Raw genomic sequence first — 25,712 nt, forward strand, 5'->3', positions numbered from 1 at the left:
AAATAGCTAAGAAGGGGTTAATGATATGCAAATAAGCAGCTGAAATAAATGCAGTATCTATCGGTTTATTCTCCAAATGTTAGCCCATACTTATCCAAAAATAGTTCTGGAAGCTTAGTTAATAAATGATTCTATATAAATAATAAATGATAATAAATGATACTTCTACTATTATTACTACTACTACTACTACTACTAATAATTTTAGTAATAATAATAACAAGATGAAGAAGATAATAATAATAATAATAATAATAATAATAATAATAATAATAATAATAATAATAATAATATTATTATTATTATTATTATTATTATTATTATTATTATTATAAAATTGCACTCTCCATATGTTGCTTCCACCATTTCTCAATGTCAGACATATGAGATGGAGCTTTTATTGTGAAGGTGGAATCGCACACTTTCCTTCTGTGTTTAGTGTAACGTGACCTGATTTTCCTGCTCGTCACGGCTGAGTGAAACTTCCGCAATTCGATCGTTCTCTGTGCGTGGACTCCACCTCCACGTACATCAGGTGCACCAACAGGTGGATGAAACATTGATGAGATGATCCGCAGGCAGTACCAACTCAAACCTCTACAGTACAACATACCCCTGGATATGGTGAATTTTTAATTATTTGGAAAAAGCTGCACAAACGGAAACATCCCTTTAAGTTTTAAATGATCGATTACTTTATTTCCCGAGTTATAAATTCTTTATAAACACCTTCACAGCCTATGCACGTGATCATCTGATGTCTACACAGAGCCATGAAAACATCTTATTTTTCTACATATATACACACACAAAAATGAAGGTTAATGCATCTGTCATTAAAACCATTTATTATTTCCAATGTTAGTATAATGAAGTGATCAATATATAATGATTTTTGAGCATTAGAATGTTTATACTGTTTTCCAACAATGAATTAGTACAGACAAAAGATCAAAATATTGTCCTAATTTGTAGACAGAAAAAACACTAAAGTGCAGCCAGGCCCGTCCAAAAAACACATATAGAGCTATAAAGTCCAGGGCTCAGGATTATTGTACTTGTTGTAATACTAACACTAGATAAATATGCATTTCACCATCTTCCAGGGAATCTTCCACATAGTTTATTTATGCACATGCTCAAACAGACCATCCTCTTCTTCATTGTTATTCCGAGCAGGTTCTGAGCTCTCCTTTGCCTCTGGATAGACCACCAAACATAACTTTTGGCACAGATGAGTAAATTTATCTGAAAAAAGAACAGGAAATCATGATATGTCACAGGATAGTCATGATAGTATGGGTGATGTACCTTTTAGAATCACTTTAAGTATATTTTGTTTCATTACATCTATCTATCTATCTATCTATCTATCTATCTATCTATCTATCTATCTATCTATCTATCTATCTATCTATCTATCTATCTATCTATCTATCTATCTATCTATCTATCTATCTATCTATCTATCCATAGTGACTGAAAAAATTATTACACCACCCTTGTTTTCTTCAATTTCATGTTCACTTTAATACCTGGTACAACTAAAGGTACATTTGTTTGGACAAATACAATGATAACAACAAAAACATCTGATATTAGTTTAATTTCAGAGCTGATATCTATCCATTTTCCATGGTTTTCTTGATAATAACCAAAATCACTTCAGTTCTTACATCAATATCTATGGCATTGTACTGACAAAAGCAGTGCTTTTAGGCATTCCATGTTTTCTTTTGTGTCTGTTTTAGTCACATGATACACACAGGAGTTAGTACTTGATTGAATAACCATTATTTCTGATGACTTTTGATGGTCTAATAATTTTTTCCGTGACTCTATCTATCTATCTATCTATCTATCTATCTATCTATCTATCTATCTATCTATCTATCTATCTATCTATCTATCTATCTATCTATCTATAGGCCTACTCATTATATTTTGACTGTATTTTGGTAAATTAAAAACACATTTTTGAGATTTTAATACTGTCTCTTTATTGCTTTACTGTTTGGTTCCTAAAACCACCATCATCAAGCACACAATTATATATACAGGGTGGGGAAGCAAAATTTACATTATTTTGAGGCAGGGATTGAAAGACAGTGTATGACCAATTCGTTTATTGAAAGTCATGAGAATTTATTTGCCACAAGAAAATTGACATAATAGAAAATGTTTTTATTCTATGTGTCCTCCTTCTTTCTCAATAACTGCCTTCACACGCTTCCTGAAACTTGCGCAAGTGTCCCTCAAGTATTCGGGTGACAACTTCTCCCATTCTTCTTTAATAGTATCTTCCAGACTTTCTCGTAATAATTTTGCTCATAGTCATTCTCTTCTTTACATTATAAACAGTCTTTATGGACACTCCAACTATTTTTGAAATCTCCTTTGGTGTGACGAGTGCATTCAGCAGATCACACACTCTTTGACGTTTGCTTTCCTGATTACTCATATGGGCAAAAGTTTCTGAAAAGGTATGGATAATAGTGTTAGGTATGATTATGACATCAATATATGTTTGGTTTCAAAACAACTGACGTAGTGCCTGCTGAGAAAAAACAACTAAATGTTCATTGTAAATTTTGCTTCCCCACCCTATTTATTTATTTATTTATTTATTTATTTATTTATTTATTTATTTATTTTTACACATTTACATTGTTTGGTGGTTTTATACATCTTTTCTAACATTTCCTTAGTTATACAGTTTTTTAAAAATGTTTTTTGTCATATATTTTTGGTATATTCTGCTTGTAAGAAGAGCTTCATTTTACATTTCACATTACAACTGTGATTTTAGTCTTAGCACGTGTCCTCAGTGTAGTTTCATTCCCTGTTTGGAATAAGAACAAGCACTTCAGTGACTTATCTATGATTTGATGAAGGATTTTTAATTATCAAGTCAAAGTCAGTCGTTAAATCCCATTTGTTATACAGGTTTCAGGGTTTAACTTGCCAAATTAAAAGTAATCAGTGTCACATTTAGGTCTGAGAAATGCAAATAAAACTGATGCCTCATTTTTAATGGAGAACCATGTTGCACTTCACCTCACGGAAGAGGACAGATACTTACAAGCACTTAGGAATAAAAAATGAATAAAGGCAGGAGTATTTTCCTAAAACCCCTTATGTGTAATTCAAATATTCTGAAATAAGCCATAAAAACTAAGCTGTTTATGTGTTCTGGACAAATAATAAGGATGTTGTCTTACCAACAGTAATATTAAAACATTGTGGCTTGCTTTCCCAGTAGACTCCCAGGAAATATATTGGGACACCAGTCAGCATAATGGCCAGACCAATACCACAGACCACAGGTTCTGAGTAAAGGGAAAAGACCAGGAGAAAGGCCCAGAACAGGAGGTAGATCACCGGCCAGATCAGGCTCACCTGGATAAGACATAAGGGATGTGAAATTGACAAAACCCTTCTGCATTTAAAGTGAGAGAAATCAATTACATACATTCATGAGTCATATGATCATTTTGGAGGTGTTTGGTTGGATGTACTTTGTGCTGAAGCTCCTCTCTTTCTGATTTTACCTTAATGGGTCGATACATGTCGGGCTTTTTAATACGCAGCACAATCTGCCCAGCAACAGTGACACCATAGAAGAGGTAGTTAATGAAACCCACGTAGTTTATGAGGGTGTAAATATCACTGGTACACAACATCAGCAGAGTGGTGATCAGCTGTATGTGGTAGGAGAGAGAATGAGAGGATGTCTTCACAGATGGTGTAAAAAAAGACAACAAATTCAAGTTGCGTAATGCTGGGTATGTCTCACTGTGAACAGCAGGGCCGGTATGGGAGTGCAGCGAGTGACGTGAATCATGGCGAAGAGGCGTGGAAGATGTCCTTCCCTTGCACCGGCAAAAAACAGCCTGAGAATGGAAACAAAGATGGTCAGTTGTGAGAACAGTCGGATAACGTTAGAGTTTAGAGGGAATAGTTGAGTAAGATTAACCCATAAAGACCCAAACAGCCACCGGTAACCTAAACCATCTACTAATCTAAACTATTCATCCACTAACCCTATCAATACATGTAAATAATTGGTGTAAAATGCAGTTTGTCATCTTTTCATGGTCATCAGATATGACCCATTTGGATGTTCAGAGGCTCTGTAGTTACTGTGGAAACACCATCATCTTCTACAACATTGATTTACCAGTAAAACCCATGGAGTTGGATCAATGACAGTGGATGGACACACTTGGATTGTGTTCAGTTAATGATTTTTTTTTTCTTACTGAAAAAGCAACTTTCTTTTTCAGTTTTCTGTGTTTTTTGATATAATAGCCCTCAACTTTTATCTGAGCTTTAATGAACATCTATATGATAAGTGAATTAACCCTTTCATGCATGAATTATGAGAGCCTTAATCAAGGTTTTTTTTTCCTGAGTGTTTTTATTCCTCTTTACGCACGAAAAAACTATATGATTGAAATTTTTTTATGAACCTGTTTTTCATGGAGTTCCAACAAAAGTCCACTCAGCTGGACACCATGCGTTGAATTTTTGAAACAAAGAAACATGCATTTACTGTCATACTGTGTGAAAACTATGAAATAAAAACATTTTTTTTAGTTCTGCTAATCTGATGTTCTCTCACATTTTAACATACTCTAATACTAGTTATTACTCACTCACTCAATCACTTAAGTTTTTGTTTAAAAAACTATGTTAATTACAGTCTATTAAAGCAATCGATTTACACTCAATCATGCTAGTGCAGATCAGGTTTATCAAAAACAGCAAAGTTACAGTAATGGTATGAATTACAGTCTATGGGATGATGCATAAGCATCCACTGTGTTGGCTGATATGAAATTAAAACAACAAAATCCATGAATATATAAGAGAACAGCTGTAGAATAACTGTCCACTGTAGTGACCACTATGCATGAAAGGGTTAAATATAGGAAGATACATGATGTTCATTTAAAATACTTAAAATACAGAGGATAATTTATAATAAATGCTGATAAATCACTTAAGAAAGGTTAAAAATAGAGAAAAATTCAGTCTTTATGGGTTAAAATCATATAAAAACAAATGCAGAAATGAATGATGAAAATGGACTAAGGTAGGAGGGTAATGCATTTAGTGCTTTTCATCAATGAGCCCATTCACATACACACTAATACGCCAATCATTATCTGATTTCTGGAGTTATCAGATTATTCAAGTGATCATGTAAAGAGCATAATCTGATATGTTTAATCAGATAACAGCGGTAATCTTATTATGAGAGTCAGATTAACACACCTGGATTTCTCAGCAATACTCTGAGGTCTTCACACATGAACATTTTAAATCTGATTTATTTTGTTGTTTTCGATCTGCCCAAGTTTTTTTTTTTACATTTCTTATTGTACATAGTCTTGATACACTTATTCTTTAGTGTTTTTATATTGATGTACATATTCTTGAATGTGTTTATATTTTCTCTTTTTTTATTTTTTGTATCCAGACGAGAACTACCTCTAAGAAAAACTTCGTTATGTGCACATAATGATAATAAACATTCTTGAATCTTGAATCTTGAAGTGTAAAAATAAAAAAGAAATCACAGAAAATGCAAGTGATGTAGTCAAATGTAACTGTTTGGGTCCCCTATCACAATATGTGTGCGTACTCTGAAAGAAATCTGATAAGGGACTGGAGTGTCTAAACGAGGATTTTTGATTATCACATCTTTTAAGTGCATGTAAACACGTCAGAACTGATTATTATAATTATCATATTACTCCCAGTTATTGCATTTTTATGATAATGTAAATGGGCTCACTGTTAGCGATGTTCTAATTATGTCAGGCTGCTGATTATCTATTAAAATGTTAAAAAAATAAGTTATAAGCGATGAACTGATCTAAATTTTGGGTAAAAAAGGTGTGATTTATATTACTTATGCACTCTACTCCTCCTTAGCTCCATATTTTCACCTTCTTTATCCTGTTTCTCACTGGCGTTTCTCTAGCAGTGCAACCCAACTATAGGCGTGGAAACAAAGAGATGACTAATAATACAGTACAACATCCAACGCAGCTTCAATGAGAAGAAAGGGAGGACAGATGTGGGGAGAAACAGGGAGGACAAACTGACCGCGACGACGTGAAGAGGGAGCCATTGACCCCCCCGAAGGTGGAGAGCGCCACAGAGATGGGCATGATCCATGACATTACTCCTAGCAATTTCTCTCCAAATGTCTGGGAGAAAACATTAGGAGTAGAGAGAGGAGACAAGGACCAGAGTTGAAACAGAAGCTATTTCAGACGTTTCATAAAGCAGTGCACAGGGATGACAGAATAAGCTTTAACTGACATCATACAACAATGAGAAGCATGCATCACACTAATGTTGATCCGTCACTTGGAGCTTTAATAGATGAGCTGCTAATTACAGTCGCGAAAAAAATTCTTAGACCATCAAAAGTCATCAAAAACAATGGTTATGCTATCAAGTACTAACTCATGTGTGCGTCATGTGACTAAAACAGACAGAAAAGAAAACATGGAATGCTTAAAAGCGCTGTTTTTGTCAGTGCAATGCCATAGATATTGATGTAAGAATTGAAGAGATTTTGGTTATTATCAAGAAAACCATGGAAAATGGATAGATATCAGCTCTGAAATGAAACTCATATGAGCTATTTTGGTTGTAATCATTATATTTGTGCAATCAAATGTACCTTTAGTCTTACCAGGCATTAAAATGAACAAGAAATTGAAGAAAACAAGGGTGGTCTCATAATTTTTTCCGTGACTGTAGATCCACTGTCCACATGCAGGAACACACAGTCAGTGTTTTCTGTTTCCTCACCACTGCTACAGCGTTTGAGGCCACCAGCTCCTGGGGAGTCATGGCTGTGACGTAGGCCACGTTGGCGAACACATAGACAAAGGTGACCACAGGGATGGAGATGAAGATTGCACGAGGCAGATTTCTGAGGGAAAGAGACCAGATTTAATCTTAAAGGGATTCTATGTAGTATTGATGTTCCAAACTCTCAACAAGAGGGGGAAGTCATGTACCAGAACACACTTATTACTACCAAAACCACCAAAGAATTAATGCTATGCCTGCCCTCACTGAATGAAGTATAAAGCTCATTTATTTATTTTTATTTAACCAGGAAGTCCCATTGAGATTAAGAATCTCTTTTGCAAGGAAAACCTGTCCAAGGTAGCAGCCATACAAAGTCCAAACAACATAAAACACATACATGATACACAATTAACAATAAAACACAATAACAACTATTCAACCATAATGGCATCAAGAAAAATAGGACCAATGGCCCTGTAGCTTACCGGCCAAATTAAAAGCTTTGGGAAATGTATCCAGATGCCATTTATTATCACCCAGCTATGTGTATTTATTATATTACAGAAATAGCCCATGTTTTGGTCATATTCCAATCAGATCTGTAAAAAATTCAAATTCCAACTTGATATCATTGATACTGATTTATTGGATTAATCCACTTCCTATTCGTTATAATGGGAAAATTTTTCAAAGTCGCACCAAATCCAGAATCAGATCCGGATGGACGTAATTTCAATACCTTGTGTTGACATCATCATAAAGAAGCTGTATACCAAGTCTGAAGTCAATCAGAACATACTTTCGGAAAAAAAGAAGATTGAAATTTTTTCCCCATAAAAGCCCATGTTAAATTTTCTGTAAGTTCCCGGATCCAGAAGAAGATCCTGATCAGCATGTGGACATTATGTTTTGGTCATCTCCCCATCAGGGCTGTACTGTAGAAATTTCCACTTGATATCATTTATATTTACTAAGTTATTGCATCGATCCACTTCCTATCTCTTATAATGGGGAAATTTTTCAAAGTCGCACCAAATCCAGAATCAGATCCGGATCCAAATAATTTCACTAACTTTTGTTGACATCATCATAAAGAAGCTGTAAACCAAGTTTGAAGTCAATCAGAATTGTAGTTTCGGAGAAGAAGACGATTGAAATTTTTGTAACGAACAGACGACGACGACAGACGACGACAGACGACGACAGACGACGACAGACGACGATAGATGCCGCATGACGTCAATAGCTTACAGCCAGTCGGCCGGTAAGCTAAAAACAGTGACATTCCTCCTTCACTTCATTCTCCATGATACTTTTAAAATCATTAACAGAAATGAGTGTATGTAGTTTTACAGTTTTTTGAAGATTATTCCATGACCATAGTGCATGGTAGGAAAAGGCTATTTTTCCAAAGTCTGTCTGAAGTCGGAGAACAGTCAAAAGCAACCACTTGGAGGTAAATGAAAACTACTAGAGCTAACAGAATTAGATTACTGAGGTATTTTGGGAGTTTACCCAGCAGAGCTTTATGGATGAACATAAACCAGTGTTTTTGTCTATGGCTGTCATTGTCTGCACAGTCTGTATTATGGTATCATCAAGTCATCAGCTGATAGTTTACATTATAGCTTTGTTAGCTTAGCTCTATTTTTAGACAGAAAACAGCCACAGTAAAACCAGAAATCACCTTCATTTTCTGTACCGTTTGTGTTGTTAACAGCTGCACTAAAGATCTGTTTGGAATCCAACAAACAAGGTCAGAACTGTCACTGTTTAGTCTGAACCGTGGATCAACAAATGACAACTTAGCAAAGATCTTAACATCCCATAATAATTTTATACCTTAAGCTTCATAATCAACCTCACCCATGGAGAAGAAACGCTTCCATTTCAGCATCAAACTCCATCCTTTTCATTTACAGCTGTGTCCAGTGGAGAAAACAACAACAGTGCTTCTAGATTTGATCAGTGAGTCACTTAGACCGACTACACAAGCTGTTTCTTAGTGTTTCTCATCCCATCTGGTCACTTTCTGATGCTTTGATCACAGGCCCTGCGGCGATAGTTTTCCTCACTATCGGAGACCAGCAGAGCAACTCACTACTCCCTCTAGTGGTCACAAAAATACCCAGGCCCATTGGTGTGAATAAATTCACTTCATAAATTCAAGACATTGGTGTCTTTGGGATAACTTCAGAGATCTTTATTCTACACTCTCTAGTGATGAGTTTCAGGCATTTATATTTGATTGTAGAAATACTACATGTAGTCCCTTTTAATTTTAACATAGAAAGTCAGTTTCACTTCCAGTCTTAGGTTACATTAATTATGGAAACATATGTAAATTCTTTGCCTATTTGACAGGATTTCATGGTGAGCAACATTGTTTGTATGAATGTTACCATACAAATATATTATTACCTGTATGGGTCGACCAACTCTTCTGTGACGTAGTTGAGGAAGTTCCAGCCTCCATAAGCAAAAGAGCCTTGTAAAAAGGACAGGGCCAGCAGACCGATGTCATAGTCATGGAAGGTCGTGAAGGCGTGCGCTGGTTCCAGCCAGTAATATTGACCTGTGAAGCAAAAAACACAAACAGATGTTCACTACCACAAAGGGAGCAGTAGAGGGCACCAAACACATTATTTAACAAAGGTCTTGTGTTAATTGAATGTCAGATGTATAATGATGTTAAACATCTTATTGATGCAATAAAGTCTGTTTACTTTACATTTCATCTAAAAATATGCAAATGTGAGCACCATCATCTAAAATGGTTTGTGTTGTATTTATTTGCATATAAATCTAGAAGAACTATATTTTATCAGCTAATGTATTTATATTTAAAGCATGTTAAGTTATTAATTCATTCTCAAACACTCTCTTTGATTGTTGCAACAATAAACACCACATTACATATGTACCTTAAAAAAAAAAAGTCAATATTTTGGCTGCTTTTCCACCTCCCATCCAACTCAGAGTAGGATATGACGGAGCTAAGCCACATGAATGAGTTTGTGGGCTGGTGGTGTAGGTCCAAGAGTGTGTCCAAGTATGTGTGTGAGTGTGTGAAAATGTGGTTGCGGATTATGTGTGGGATGAAGAGCCATGAAGGACTGTAATCCCTCTTTCACCGCTTCATGGTGGGATCACAAATCCCATGAGAGGCAAAAGGACCAGACGTTCCCACTTCAAGAGTCAGGTTTTCCCTGTTTGGCACCAACCTGGTGGAGCGTCAGGGTGATTATATGGAATTTATAATAAATATGCACATATTTTTGTACTTTAGTGACATCGTGTTGCTTTTTAGTGGAAAATATCACAGTTTTGCTTTTTGATGTAGACAAAATGCAGCGTTTTATAAGGGAATGACAACACCTAATCTGAGCTGAGTATCCCTTCCACTTGCCGTGTTATAAACTGAATCAGAGCAGAACAAGCTCGGCTTAGAGTATGTTACATATTTAACAGTTTTTCTGAATTGCTAAAACACTGAACCCATTCCTTTTTATATTCCTACTTATACACATCAGTAATCACCTTAGACCAGGTGCAATGTTTACATACTAAGTCCCAGATACACTTTATTCATAAAGAATAAATCACAGTGTCATAATTATTTCAAGAGAAGAGAGAAAAATCTTTTATTCCAGCTTCATGGGCAATAGTGTAAGTACAGTAAGTAAGAATTAAAACAATGTCCAAGCATGAAACAATTTAAAAGGAGGTACAAAGACACAATCTTTAAGAGGTATAGGGATGAGGGAGGTGTTGGGTATATGTATATGTGTATGTGTATGTATATGTATGTAGATATATAAAGTTGTGGAAAAAATTATTACACCACCCCTTGTTTTTTAAATTTCTTGTTCATTTTAATGCCTGGTACAACTAAAGGTACATTTGTTTGGACAAATATAATAATAACAACAAAAATAGCTCATACGAGTTTAATTTCAGAGCTGATATCTATCCATTTTCCATGGTTTTCTTGATAATAACCAAAATCACTTCAGTTCTTACATCAATAGCTACGGCATTGTACTGCCAAAAACAGTGCTTTTAGACATTCCGTGTTTTCTTTTCTGTCTGTTTAGTCACATGATACACACAGGAGTTACTACTTGATTGGATAACCATTGTTTTGATGACTTTTGATGGGCTACTAATTTTTTTCTGAGACTGTATGTGTTATTGTATTATGTGTTTATGTAAATTATATCATATTTGTTTGTAATAATATAAAGCCAGAAACAAAACTATTTAACAGTAAGTATCAGGCATTAGAGTATAGATATGTTTAAACTAGGAAGCTTATTATTGTTATTAATTATTTAAGGACAAGGGGTGGGAGTTTATAAGCTTTACTTCTTCTCAGTGGTTTTTGAATATGTATTATATGTCTTATGACTTATGTTTAAATGTTTTGTTTGTTTACTTATTTTTCTTCTTTTTTGACATTCATATTCAAAATAAATACATCAATCAATCCATCCAGACTAAGGTTCCTCCCAAAGAGTTACTGATTTGATAAGTGAGTTTTGACTTCTGAATAATGAGTTCAGAGAATTGTGTCTGAAAACATAATTATTTCAACTTTATGGACAACAGTGTAGTTAGACACACATTCTCACTCTAAAACACATTCGTCACTGTGATGCACATATAAACTGCAAATGGTGAAAACAGACTGCAAAAGTTAAACACAAATACAGCACTGTTATCAAAATTGAGCACACTTATAATATATTGAAATACAGCAGGGAGTTGTTTAAGATGATGTAAACTTTGAGGGGATCAACAGTGTAAGCCTCTCTATCCCTGACTGTGTCCTCCAACACAACAGGAGTCACATGAAGAGAATGTACAGAGGAGCTCTTAAACGAAACTCAGAGAATGTGCCTACTGTTATAGGAAACTGAGAGGGTTTGAACTTTTTTTTGCATACATTTTGCTTCCATGCATACATTTTCGCAGATGAGGCAAAGAGAAGAAAGAGGTGTGAGATGCATTGTCATAAATGTCCAAAGTTTTACAGTGGAAGTGGTTTGTCCAGACGCTGACATGATGCTGAGGCAGAATGAGTCTTTAATCAATTTGGTTTTGCAAATGTACAATATTTTTTTAACCCATAAGGACCCAGTGTGACTTTTGTGTCAGTTCCCAAATGAATTTCTCTCTATTTTTAAACTTTCCCAAGTGATTTTTCACCATTTATTATAATATTATCCTTAAATTTTTACATTTTTCCAGTGAAAATCATCTATTTTCCTATGTTTAACAGATTGATCATGTAGATTTTCATAAAAGCTTAGATAAAGTCAAAGGTTATTATATCAAAACAGAAAAAACTTAAGAAAAAGTGACTTTTACAGTAAAATATATCATTAACTGAACATCAACCAAGTGTGTCCATCCACTGTCATTGATCCAACTCCCAGTGATATTTTTGTGTCAGTTCCCAAATGAATTTCTCTCAATATTTACCCTTTCTTAAGTGATTTATTACCATTGACTGTAATCTGAATGTTATCGTCCTTATTTTGTGTTTTTTCAGTGTAAATTATATATTTTCCTGTAGTTGATTTACTGATCATGTAGATGTTTATTAAAGCTCAGAGAAAAGGGAAGGGTTATTTTATAAAAAAAACAAAACAAAACAAAAAACAAAAACAGAAAACTCAGGAAAAAGTGACTTTTTCAGCAAGGATATCAATAACTGAACATAAAAACAAGTGTCTCCATCCACTGTCGTTGATCCAACTCCATAAGTTTTATTGTTGAATCAATGTTGTAGAAGATGATGGTGTTTCCACGGTAACTACGAAGCCTCTGAATGCCCAAATGGGTCATATCTGATGACCATGAAAAGATGACAAACTGCATTTTACACCAATTATTGCCATGTAATGATAGGATTAGTGGATGAACAGTTTAGATTAGTAGATTCTTTTGGTTGACAGTAGATGTTTGGGTCTTTATGGGTTAATGTTTTACAGTAATGATCTTTAATTTACTGTTTTCTTTACTTCTTTGAAATGCTATATATATATTTACAATGTGCAGTAAACATTATGTTCTGCATTTGCTGGATGCAGTGTTTCCACTTTGCTGTGCAGTGTGTAATGACTACATGTCAACTGTCTGTGTCTGTGATCTGAGAGTATTGTCTGCTTCTGAGTGCAGGCAAAATGGCTTTGAGGCTCTTGTTTGATTTTGCCAGAAGAGAGAGAGGTTTTGTTTGAACTTTGGATTTTGTTTGTACAGTTTTGAGAAAAGGGATGGATCCTTTTAGCGATTGTGAAAAACTGTTATTATAGCTGTCGACTTTTTAAGATCAGACAGTAAGAGAAAGCAGTGTGATATTAAAAGACAAAGACAGCAAAAATAATTACCTTTACATATCTGGACGATTCCCATGACTATGATGAGGCCTAAAGCCAAAAGTTTACCGGCAGTGAAGACATCTTGAACATATGTGGCCCAGCGCACGTTGTAACAGTTAATCCATGTCAACAACACTGAGAAGAGAAGAGAAGAGAAGAGAAGAGAAGAGAAGAGAAGAGAAGAGAAAGAAGAGAAGAGAAGAGAAGAGAAGAGAGAAAAGAACAGAACAGAAGAGAAAAGAGGAGAGAAGAGAAAAGAAAGAGAAGAGAAAAGAAGAGAAGAGAGAAGAGAAAAGAGAAAAGAACAGAACAGAAGAGAAAAGAGGAGAGAAGAGAAGAGAAAAGAAGAGAAGGGAAGAAGAGAAGAGAAGAAAGAAAAGAAGAAAGAAGGAAAAGAGAAGAGAAGGGAAGAAGAGAACAGAAGAAGAGAAGAGAAAGAAGAAAGAAGGGAAAAGAGAAGAGAAGGGAAGAAGAGAACAGAAGAAGAGAAGAGAAGAGAGAAAAGAACAGAACAGAAGAGAAAAGAGGAGAAGAGAAAAGAAGAGAAGGGAAGAAGAGAAGAAAGAGAAGAGAAGAAAGAAGGGAAAAGAGAAGAGAAGGGAAGAAGAGAAGAGTGAAAAGAGAGAAGAGAAGAGAAGAGAAGAGAAGAGAAAAGAAAAGAAAAGAAGAGAAGAGAAGAGAAGAGAAGAGAGAGAAGAGAAAAGAAGAGGAGAGAGAAGGCAAAAAGAAGAGAGAAGAGAAGAGAAGAGAAGAGAAGAGAAGAGAAGAGAAGAGAAGAGAAGAGAAGAGAAGAGAAGAGAAGAGAAGAGAAGAGAAGAGAAGAGAAGAGAAGAGAAGAGAAGAGAATTAAGATCCTTTGGACTTCATCCAAATGTAACAACTGTCTGAATCGGCTCTAAAAGTGAAGCCCTGAAGACAAGCCTTTGAGCTTTATCTTCAGAATCTACAAAAGTAAGATCTGAACAGTTTCACAGGGAAGAGAAAACTGGGTCACCCCAGGTTTCTGGTTAAAATAAGGTGACATCAAAAGAAAATGGAAGTTACACTGAGACTGTAAACATTGCAAATGACTCTGAGATGGAAGGATAACATTTTACAGGTTCTATACGAGTTGAAACATTCGATCTACACTAATCATGGATAACAAACTTTTTGCTATTGGCTCCTGTCCAAATATTTGTGCAGAAACGCAAACATGAAAGCGTACATGTATGTTTTAAGATCAAAAGTCATACATTTTCCTTTTAAAGATGCTGCATGGCTTGGGCATTTTTGCAATATGATCCATTTGGCACAATGAAATCTCAAACATAGTTGAGGGCAGTTGAATTATTATTATTAGAAGTGGTTCTACGCAGTATTGATATTCCATACTGTAAACAACAGGGGAAGTTACGTACCAGAACGCACTTAGTTCCACCAAAACCACCATTGAATCAATACTATGTATCCATCACTCACTGAATAAAGTATAAAGATCATTGTTTACACGCATCTGTATTATGGTATCATCAAGTTTTCTTCTTCAAACTAAAACTCATAGATGCTTATTTTATTTATTTATTTATTTATCATTTGTTGGTACAGATTTAAGTTACGTTGAACATTTGAATATTCAGTTTCCGAGGCATTGAGCATGTCCCATTCTTAAATACATTCAGTTCATATCTCTACAATCCAGTCCATTGGTATCTTTGGCAGAACTTCAGAGCTCTTTATTCTAAAAAGACTCCAATAGTGATTTTAAGGTTTTTTTTATATATATATTTTAAAGTAGAAATACTGCATACACTCAAAAAAAATGATTCTTGGCTCTAATAAACATGAAGTAATATTTTAAAGTAAAATGTAACTGAAATATATGAAATTTAAAGTTTACTTATCCAAAAAAGTCAAACATAATGTGAATATGCTTAGTATAAAGTGAATCTAAACAAGTAAAGTAAACTTTATTTACTAGATCACATAAAAAGGCTGAGCGTCACAGTCAAACACAGTTCATGTAAAAGTTTGCATTAACTAAAGCAAATCTGACTGAAGGTATTTAATTTATTCATATTGACTCAATATGATAGAAAAAAACATTGGATTAAATGCAACTCTTTACATTAAACTTAAGTGATAAACTTACATGGAAAATTTACATGTAATTAAAATACATAAAGTCAACATTTTTGGCTTAATTATTTTTTTGAGTGTATGGAAGACTCTGGAACAGTCTTCCTGATGACGTGAGACAGACCTGTACTCTGATAATGTTTAAGTCCAGGCTGAAAACAGCTCTGTTCACCGGTGTATATAACAGCTGAAAGGGTTCTATCTGCACTCTTCTCTTTTACTTTGTTTTAACTGATTATTTTTTATGTTCTGTTGATTATGTTTTAATTGTAATTGTGTCTTTTTAACCTGTCTCTTTTCCATTTTTGTAAAGCACTGTGAATTGCCCTGTGTACGAATTGTGCTATATAAATAAATCTGCCTTGCCTTGCCTTGCCATATATCCCCTTTAAACATTGGTGATTTTGTGGTACAACTAATTTCAGCAATAAATTATTCCTACAAATGGTGATTTTCCCTCTCACTCTAGTGCCCCGCTATTTTCTGAAAATGACAAAAAAACACAATTGAACCTTGTTATTTCTTCACAAAATAGAAAAGAACATTCATTTCTAAGAAAATTGCTCTACAAAGAAGAGGCAGACAATGCAAAAATTGGTGGGAACATTTGGTGGAATTAGTCTTTTTCCACGGCATTTGTTCAGACACACAGAAAATCACGTAGTTATCCCTTTAAGTGAGGTGCCTCTTTGGTTCAGATCTGTAAATGTACTGACCAGAGTGCAACATAATCTTCCCTTTCATTTTAATACTCACGCAGGCAGACAGCAGCTAACAGGCTTAGACAGCTGTCCGGAGGGAGGCAGGAGGGAAAGAAGGGCTGCAGGATGTAGTTTGAGAAGGTGAGAGCCACCACAGCCTGGTTAGTGGGGTAAATAACCAACACTGCAATCCACAGACGCAGAAACCTGGAGGTAATCAGACATGACAACAAGCTTGTGTTACCCCACATCATGCACAAACAAAAGCACATTGTGTGAAAATACCAGCCCTCTTTATGACAAAATGTAGTGCATAATAATTGAAATATTCGAATTAGCATACCAACTGGACACATTATTGCAATGTATGGGAGCATTGTTGTTAAAGATGAGAGAAATGAGCAGAAGTGGGTCAGTGACAGTCAGAGTATATACAGTATGAGGCCAGGGTTTAATGACATTACTTTACTGTATAGAAATGCATATACAGTACCATAGGAATCTGTTACGGTTTTAACAAGATTATAGCATCAATCAAATTGTTCTGAAGCCAAATAGATACTTAGAGTAGTTCTTTATTCTCTCTAGCAGCCAGAGCTGTGGAACAGTTATGAATAGTGAGTCTATTCACTAATGCTGTAATACTGGAAATCAGTCATCTGAAGGCACTTTTATTCTGTCTTGTCTTGATCTCAGACAAAGAGGGTATTATTTCAAAATCAGTCGAGACCACAGCTCTACATTACATTTTCTGCAGATTAAATAGTCCTAATAGATAGTATAAGGTAAGGTAAGGTAAGGTAAGGTAAGGTAAGGTAAGATAATTAATTAATAAACTTTATTACAGACACAGGTCCATAAACCATAAGCACTCAACATACAGAATAAATAAAATAAAAAGGATAAAAAAGGAGATGTATAAAAAAAAAAAAAAAAGCATATTATAAAATATACAAAGATAAGATAAGATAAGATAAGATAAAATAAAATCAAATAATTTAATATAAGATAAGGTGAGGTAAGGTAAGGTAAAATAAGATAAGATAAAATAAAATAAAATAAAATAAAATAAAATAAGATAATTTAATGTAAGATAAGGTGAGGTAAGGTAAGGTAAGGTAAAATAAGATAAGATAAGATAAGATAAAATAAGATAAGATAATTTAAGGTAAGATAAGATAAGATAAGATAAGATAAGATAAGATAAGATAAGATAAGATAAGATAAGATGAGATAAGATAAGATAAGATAAGATAAGATAGCAGGGTTACAGCAGTATGGGATGGTAATATTAAAAGAAAGGGTTAAAGTAAGAAAGTAAATATAACAAATACTTCCAGAAATGTAAAAAAACCCCATACATAGTAACTCTCAATAAAATCAGTAATAATAAATAAGTGGAAAAAATTCTTAGGTTAAATGGGTCTCTCTATCCAACAGGCATGATAGACACTGGATTTTATTTGTTTTTAAAGCCCTCACTGGCCTTTTACCATCTTATATTAATTCTTTAGTATCTTTTAATGTAAGTCAATATCACACTCACTGAAAGGACTGGCTCACACTTCAGGTTCCTTCAGTTCCTACTGAACTGGGAAAGTCCAGTTTTTCTGACCGTGCACCTGAAACCTGGAACACTCTCTAAAACCTTCTGAAACTTACCACACTTGTATCATTAGGACAATTTAAATCCATAATCATTTCTTATTTTACCTCCAGCTGCTCCTGTTTCTAAGTAGATGTCCTAGTTTTTCATTCATCTTTTATCACTTTTACTTTTTGCTACTTCTGATATGGCATCATATATTTCAAATATTTTGTGTTTTAAATCCATAATTCCATCTAATTTTACCTCCAGCTGCTCCTGTTTTTAAGTAGATGTCCTTGTTTTTAGTTCATCTTTATCACTTTTACTTTTTGGTACTTGTGATATGTGCATTGTATGTTTCAATATTTTGTGTTTTAAATCCATAATTCCATCTAATTTTACCTCCAGCTGCTCCTGCTTTTAAGTAGATGTCCTTGTTTTTAGTTCATCTGTATCACTTTTACTTTTTGGTACTTGTGATATGTGCATTTTATGTTTCAATATTTTGTGTTTTAAATCCATAATTCCATCTAATTTTTCCTCCAGCTGCTCTGTTTTTAAGTAGACTTCTCTGTTTTTAATTCATGTTTGTCACTTTTAGTTTTTGGTATTTCTGATATGTCCATTGTATATTTCAAATGTTTAGTTTTGTCTCGGCTGTATTGTAAGTGAGGTTGCTTCCTTAATATATCTCCGAGTTTAAAAAAAGGTTTTGAATGAATGAATGAATGAATGAAAAACATGTGTAAAATGGTAAAATTTGAAAACCTTTATAATTAAACTTCCATTTCAGTGTTATGGAAATAAACTGGTTCCATCATATCACACCATATCTATCTGTGTAACTATCTGAAAAATGAAGATACTCTTGCTGTGTATCTCATCTGGTCTTTGTCTCAAATCCTTAAAGTCCTGATCTCAATATAAAATTTGTTGGACTTATACAAAACTTGGTATAGCATTCTCTCTATTATTATTATTTATTTATTTATTTATTTATTTATTTTTAAATCTTCAGAATATACTACACCTTAAGGATGTTGTCTCCTTGGGTGAGTTTAAAACCATCAAAAGAGTGTAATTTGCTATTCCTAAACTGGATTCTCATGTGCATTTTCTCCACTCATCTGTGTTTTTTTTTTTACCTGTTTTTTTTTTTATTTTTTTTATTTTTGTTATATTTTGTAGGTTGTTTGGTGTTTAAGGGTTAATCATTTGTTTTCTCCTTGTGACATTTGCAAAAATTGCGACTAAATATTATGATGTTTCTTCTCACCCAGCCAGTCCTCCGAAAATGTCTTTGACGTAGGAGTAGTCTCCTCCAGACTTGGGAATCGTCACACCTAACTCTGCATAACAGAGGGCACCAATCGCTGTAATAACTCCTGTACTGGCCCACACAATGATGGCCACTCCCACTGAGCTCGCGTTCTCCAGGACCCCCTTTGGACTCACAAAAATACCCGATCCAATGATATTTCCTGAGTAAAAAAAAGACACAAAACAATACGGAGATATACAGCTTTATCTTGATTTTCCTTTTGAATCCAGATAAAAAGTGGATTTAAGTATTTGATGAGTTATGCTTTGTATGGCTCTAAGTAATTTCACAGATATTATATTAATAAATTGGACCGAAACACATAAAAGCAGACAAGGACACTGAGATAGAACAGAAGCTATAAAAAGAAAACCTGTCACATGACCACTCTTTCCTGAAAGCCTCCTGTTGTGAAATCTGATAACAAGCCTTTCCATTAGAGCCGTTAAAACATTTGAGACTAATCCACAAAGATAACCTCTACTTAGGGCTTAATTATGTGGAACAAAAACTCCTATCTTGACAGATTTTGGACAGCACATATTTTTATTTATGACATAGAAAAGTGCAACAACAAAAACACTGGCAGCAAAAGGGATCACACAGGTTTGTTGATTATTTTTAGTGCTGACAAACTCTAAAGAATCCCTATAACTGAATTAAATACACTCACTAGCCTAAGCACATTAATGCTGCAAACAACCACTGATGTAGTGATTCTCAGTAACAGTATCTATATTGGTATTTGGAATTTTAAAAAAGAATACATGGATCTGAGAGGGAACAGGTCGTAGGAAAGAGCAATTAACCCCACGTTAATGTCTTTAAAAAGTACGAGATTATTAAATTCTTGGCTTAAGAGTTTGGTTTAGACCAGCTCTAAATGTAAAGTGTCATGAGATAACTTTTGTTTTGAGGTGACACTACACAAATAAATGTGATTGACTGATATATTCTATATTCAGGATACAGTCTATTACTATCATATCTTGCTAAGACCCTGCACTACATTTTTTTGTCTGTAAGGAACAAGAGTTTCGCAGCTTTCTTTACCCTTTAACCCCTGACGTGTCTGTGGTGAGCATTCTAAATGTGTAATTTATTTTAAACATTTATATAAAAGACTCTGATCAACTCTGGCCTCCTACAGGCCAGGAGGATGGTTACTCTATCTTGGAGAGAGACTGAAGAATCCTCTGCACCAGGGGTGTCCAATCCTGGTCCCTGAGGGCCGGTATCCTGCATGTTTTAGATGTTTCCCTCTTCCAGCACACCTGACGGTCGTTATCAGGCTTCTGCAGAGCTTGAAGATGGGCTTATCGTTTGAATCAGGTGTGTTGGAAGAGGGACACATCTAAAACATGCAGGATACCGGCCCTTGAGGACCAAGATTGGACACCCCTGCTCTACACAGTCCTGGATTAGAGAGATGGCAATGTATGTCACTTTGGAAAAGTTAACCTATGTAATTAGGGGTAAAGCGCAAGAATTTGAAGAGGTGTGGACACCGTTAATGGTATAGCCTACTCCTACCTTTTAGCACGGCAACTCATTCTTTTAAATTGGAAGAATGACAGACCCCCCTCTTTTGGCAGATGGATATGTGATGTCATGTTTTTTCCTTAAAATTGAAAGATTAGATATACATTGAATGGATCAATGGGAAAGTTTAATGTGGTATGGCATCCTTTTATTTCTTATGTAGAACAGCTGACAATGTACCTTGACTCTGGATAATGTGTGCTCTGTACAAAGTGATTGGGTAACTACATAGTGGAACCCTTTAAATTTTTTGTTTTGTTTTGTTTTGTGGTGTCTTATACCTCCGCTATATGTCTCAGTGTTTGTCTTACTTTTTTTGTGTTTGAAAGACTTAATAAAAATACATTGATTAAAAAAAATATATATATATATATATATAGACAATTTGCATTCTCCCTGTCATTTTTACTATTGTTTGCACTGATGTTGTGATTTTCTCTTGTGTTTTTTTTTTTTTTTTTTTTTTTTTTTTTTTAACTGTGCTTTTACCAAATTTTGACTCAGTAAAAACACAAACTGCTTTTTGAAGTTCAACCAGGTGCCAAAAAGGGCTGGACTGATTTAGAAAAATAAGAGCCCCCCCCCCCCCTAAAAAAACTATTGGGCCAAAATTGAAACACTTGTTGTTCAGTGTGTTCCAGTTCACAGTTCATGTTAAACATCCTAAAACTCTCATTGATGCACATTCTGAGTACTCAAGACAATTATATAATGCAATAAACAAGAGAAACTTTTTCATTCCTGGGTCTTAGGAGGACATTGCACAGCCTACTTCTGTAGAACATTATCATTTTCCAATTAAATATAGAAGACATATAATGCAGAGATGCATAGTACTGTGAAATCCTTTGAGTTTTCTTTAGTCTAACTGGACAACTGAGGGTTTGTCAAAGCATATCTTCAGCAAGCTGTATTTTATTAAACTTTTATCAACTCTCTGAACCTTTAATGTTCAGAGAAAAATGCTGTAGCTATTATCTATTCTGCTTGGTCCTTTTTAATGAGAGAATGAGGCCCTTTAGTCTAGTTCCTCTTAACATCAGCAATGTAACCATCAAAGACTGTTTTAAGTGAAGTTTATTTAATGTGTTTCTCATAATTAAATTTTTATAAAGTCAGTTAAAATGGATACAAATGCCCCAAATAGCATCATAAAATCAGTACAACTGGTAAAGAATTGGTTAAAAACTTATCAATAAAACAATGTTGGGTATATTTTATGAGTGGATCACATGACCAGAGTAGACATGGGGGCCACAAAGGCATTATGGGTTAAAACCATAGTGGGTACAGTCACAGACACAACAGCTCCAAGATGATATTAACTCTACAAATGGTTCAAGTGGTGCAAAATGTTTTCATGTTATCTTTCAGTTGTGACATTTTTATTTAGGAAAGCTTTTGGTTGATGGATTTATCCTTTTTATTTATTTTATGAAATTATTCTTATGTTGTTTTATTGCACCCATTTTATGTACAGCACTTTGTGACTTTTATCTGTGAAAAATGCTTTATAAATAAACTTACTTACTTACTTACTTACTTACTTACTTACTTACTTACTTACTTGTGTCTATATTGGTGATTGGAGAGAGAAATATAAGTTGAAAATAAAGTATAAATCATGATAAATTGTGGTCTTTCTTCTGTTGGACCAGTAGCTCACAATAAAATCCCATTAACCTATAAAGACCCAAACATCCACCATTTACCAAAGTCATCTACTGATATAAACTGTTTAATCCCTGTTCATCCACTAATCCATATAGATAATGGGTGTAAAATGCAGTTTGTCATCTTTTCATGGTCATCAGATTTGACCCATTTGGACGTTCAGAGGCTCTGTAGTTACCGTGGAAACACCGTCATCTTCTATAACACTGATTCACCAGTAAAACCCATGGAGGTTGATCAATGACAGTGGATGGAGGCACTGGGTTTATGTTCAGTTAATGACACATTTTGCTGAAAAAGTCACTTTTTCCTCAGTTTTCTCTAATATTGGTATAATAATCCTCAACTATACTCGGAGCTTTTATAAACATCTACATGATTAAGAAATTAAATGTTGGGAAATACCAGATTTTTACTGAAAAAACACAAAATACAGAACATAATATCACAATAAATGGTGAAAAGTCACTTTTTCTTCAGTTTTCTCTAATATTGATATAATAATCCTCAACTTTACTCTGAGCTTTTATGAACATCTACATGATTAGTAAATTAAATAATGGATAATATCTGATTTTAACTGAAAAAACACAAAATACAGAACATAATATCACAATAAATGGTGATAAACAACTTAAGCACAGTTAAATATAGAGAAAAAAATCATTTTGGAACTGCCATAAATGTCACACTGGGTCCTTATGGATTAAAAAGCAAATAGAGAATGTTTTTCCAATGACACATATAGAAAAAACGATAAACATGACATAATATAATGTAAAGATTTCACAACACCTCAAAAAAATCTAAGTCATGGAAAAAGACTGACAAAAATATGTCAATACAGTAAGATGTGTAAAATCCTTACAGTACTAGTGTGAAAAATTGAAGAGCATTTCCAAGGTTTGGATAGTATTAGATGGCCTCACATTCCTTCATCCATTATAATCAATACATACTGAGGAGAACATAGAAAATGGGTTACATCTGCCTGCAGTGGTGATGGAAAATGCCGTCTCAACATAGAGGAACATGCATTAGCGGGATTACTTTTTTATTGACGTTCTTTTTTCTGTGCATGTGTGGGTGGAAGTGACAGAGAATAATCCTGTGCAGTGTTTATCTGTGATGCTGAGAGTGGACCGCAATCACGCAGAGATAAGAAAATAAGGCATGAAAAGAAAACTCAATGAGCCACTTAGGGTAGAATGTAAGTGTGCGCTTTATAAAAACAGCTGCATCTTGATTCAACAGCATTTTCTGTTTTTTGAGGAAGTGTGTTTATTGAATTCATGGGAAAACATAAATAAGAGTTTTGAAATTGGAAAATATTAAGCTTTCATGATAAGTAGAGGGTCATACCAACAAGGTCTTTCTGAACAGACATTAAATACTAAACATTATAGAGTATAAAAAGCGGAATTTTACTTTTTCTCGACATGTGGGACCCAAACCCTCAAAAGCTGTAACTGAATTTATTTGACTGTAAAATAACTCTTGGGCCTCATCATATCACTGTGCTTTGCAAAGTCAGAAGTGGAGTTTATCTACATTATGTCTCATTTGGATCTTCAGAAGCTACACAGCGAATGTGTATAAATTATGAAAAAAAAAAAACAACAACAACTTTTGTGTTACTGTTTACATTTGTTCAATTAATAATAAATAAAATACCTTGAAAAAGACCCATGATAATATTACAATAAAGGGTTTTAAGTTGCTTTTGTGGATGAAAACTCATTTGGAAGGTGAGAAAATTTACTTTCTGTAATTATTGTTGTTATTCTGTAGTTAATATTATTATTATTTAGTTTTTTTTTCCTTTTTCTTCTAATTTTTCTTATACCTGTATAATAATAGTGTCCTGTACATAAGATGGTGCTGTGCTACTGCTGGAACCTAAAATTCCCAGAAGTCCCTCCCGAAGTTTAATGTAATGTAATGTAATGTAATGTAATGTAATGTAATCTAATCTAATCTAATCTAATCTAATCTAATCTAATCTAACAAAAAATACAAACTTCCTGAGGTTCTGTTAGATTTCATCATAAACAGACCTTTTTTCTTCTGGAATATCATTAAAAAATCCAATCTCTGGCAAAAAAAAGGGTAAAATAAGGATTTTACAAGAACCCGATAAAACTTCACAACTGACGCAAACCGATGCAAAATTGCAGAAAAAACAGATTAAATAAAGGAGAGGCTCTGGTGCTTTTGATGGTTAACCCCAAAATAAAATAAAATAAAATAAAATAAATAGATTATGTAAATGTTATGAACATTTACACTCAATTACATACAGGAAAATAAGAGATTTTCACTGAAAAATGTAGGAGATAATGTTATAATAAAAACTGATCAATGACTTATATGGAAGATGTGATAAAAATAGCTGAAGTTCTTTGAGGTACAGTCAATAGTTCATTATATTCACTATAAATACAGTCACAAAAAAAAACTATTAGACCATCAAAAGTCATCAAAAACAATGGTTATGCAATCAAGTTCTAACTCCTGTGTGTATCATGTGACTAAAACAGACAGAAAAAAAAACATGGAATGCCTAAAAGCACTGTTTTTTGTCAGTACAATGCCTTAGCTATTGATGTAAGTAGAAGTTAAGTGATTTTGGTTATTATCAAGAAAACCATGGAAAATGGATAGATATCAGCTTCTAAATTAAACTTTTCTGAGCTATTTTTGTTATCATTATATTTGTCCATACAAATGTACCTTTAGTTGTACCAGGCATTAAAATGAACAAGAAATTGAAGAAAACAAGGGCGGTCTAATAATTTTTTCACATTTGGCAGCGAAGTGGGTGGGTGAGAGGTGGAAAAAGCCCACAGACTTACCCACTATGATGCCACAGGCGCTGACCAGGCCTATCTGCTTTTTCAGAGCCACTCCAGAGCCCCCTTTAGACTCAGACTGTCCATCCCCGGTGCTGCTGCTGGTCCTGATGCTGATGCTGCTGCTCCTCTTCCTGGGACTCCCACTCATCCTGAATCCTCCACTTTTTTAATGGGAGCAGCACCTCCCTTCTTAAAAACTGCTCCTATAGTGATTCATATAAATGGGGACAAGGCTTATTCTTCTTTCCGGGAATACTGCTGAGTAATTTAAACCCCCCCCCCCCCCCTTCTTCTTCCCTCAGCCCTATAATATGTGGGAAAATGCTGATGGCGAGGGTTTCTATCTTTTCATATGGCTACACTAGTGCTAAAATTAGACAGCACATCACAACATAAATAATTCAGAGTGGTACAAGACCTCCAGGCCACTGTACACAGATGATTTTTACACGCAAACACACTTTGAATTGAGTGGTTCGTAAAGAAAAGTGAGGCATCAATACTTGACTTTAAGATCCTGGTAGAAGATGACATATTCCAGTTCACCTTTGTAGTTCATTCAGAAATTCATTTATCTTGCATGTAATAAAATGAAATAAATTGTTCCTCAAAGGAGACACTCACCTTGGTAAAACCCAGAGAGCTTCCAGTTAAGTGATGGGCTTCATGGTTGACGTTATTCAGTGG

At 34.4% G+C, this 25,712-nt stretch overlaps 1 protein-coding gene across 1 annotated transcript; it reads right to left on the bottom strand.

The window, feature by feature from the left end:
- Positions 1–395: 395 nt before the first annotated feature.
- On the bottom strand, positions 396–25,712 carry slc7a8b (solute carrier family 7 member 8b). The gene is made up of 12 exons (XM_030160269.1): positions 25,650–25,712; positions 25,026–25,228; positions 18,910–19,114; positions 16,101–16,252; positions 13,236–13,361; positions 9,262–9,415; positions 6,835–6,958; positions 6,118–6,221; positions 3,797–3,893; positions 3,552–3,701; positions 3,222–3,399; positions 396–1,248 (listed from the first exon to the last, which is right to left on the bottom strand). The coding sequence occupies exons 2-12, from the start codon at positions 25,171–25,173 to the stop codon at positions 1,124–1,126; spliced, it is 1,563 nt and encodes a 520-aa protein (XP_030016129.1). The 5' UTR covers positions 25,174–25,228; positions 25,650–25,712; the 3' UTR covers positions 396–1,123.

Source organism: Sphaeramia orbicularis, chromosome 17, assembly GCF_902148855.1.
Source record: "Sphaeramia orbicularis chromosome 17, fSphaOr1.1, whole genome shotgun sequence".
NCBI lineage: Eukaryota > Metazoa > Chordata > Actinopteri > Kurtiformes > Apogonidae > Sphaeramia > Sphaeramia orbicularis.

Bases quoted from the DNA above. Each gene is read 5' to 3' on its own strand.
- slc7a8b (XM_030160269.1), bottom strand. From the start codon at position 25,173: ATGAGTGGGAGTCCCAGGAAGAGGAGCAGCAGCATCAGCATCAGGACC. The intron at 16,253-18,909 runs GTGAGAAGAAAC...GATTACCTCCAG, and splicing joins ATTTTCGGAGGACTGGCTGG to GTTTCTGCGTCTGTGGATTG. The intron at 3,894-6,117 runs GTCAGTTTGTCC...TTCCATTCTCAG, and splicing joins TCCCTCTTCACGTCGTCGCG to GCTGTTTTTTGCCGGTGCAA.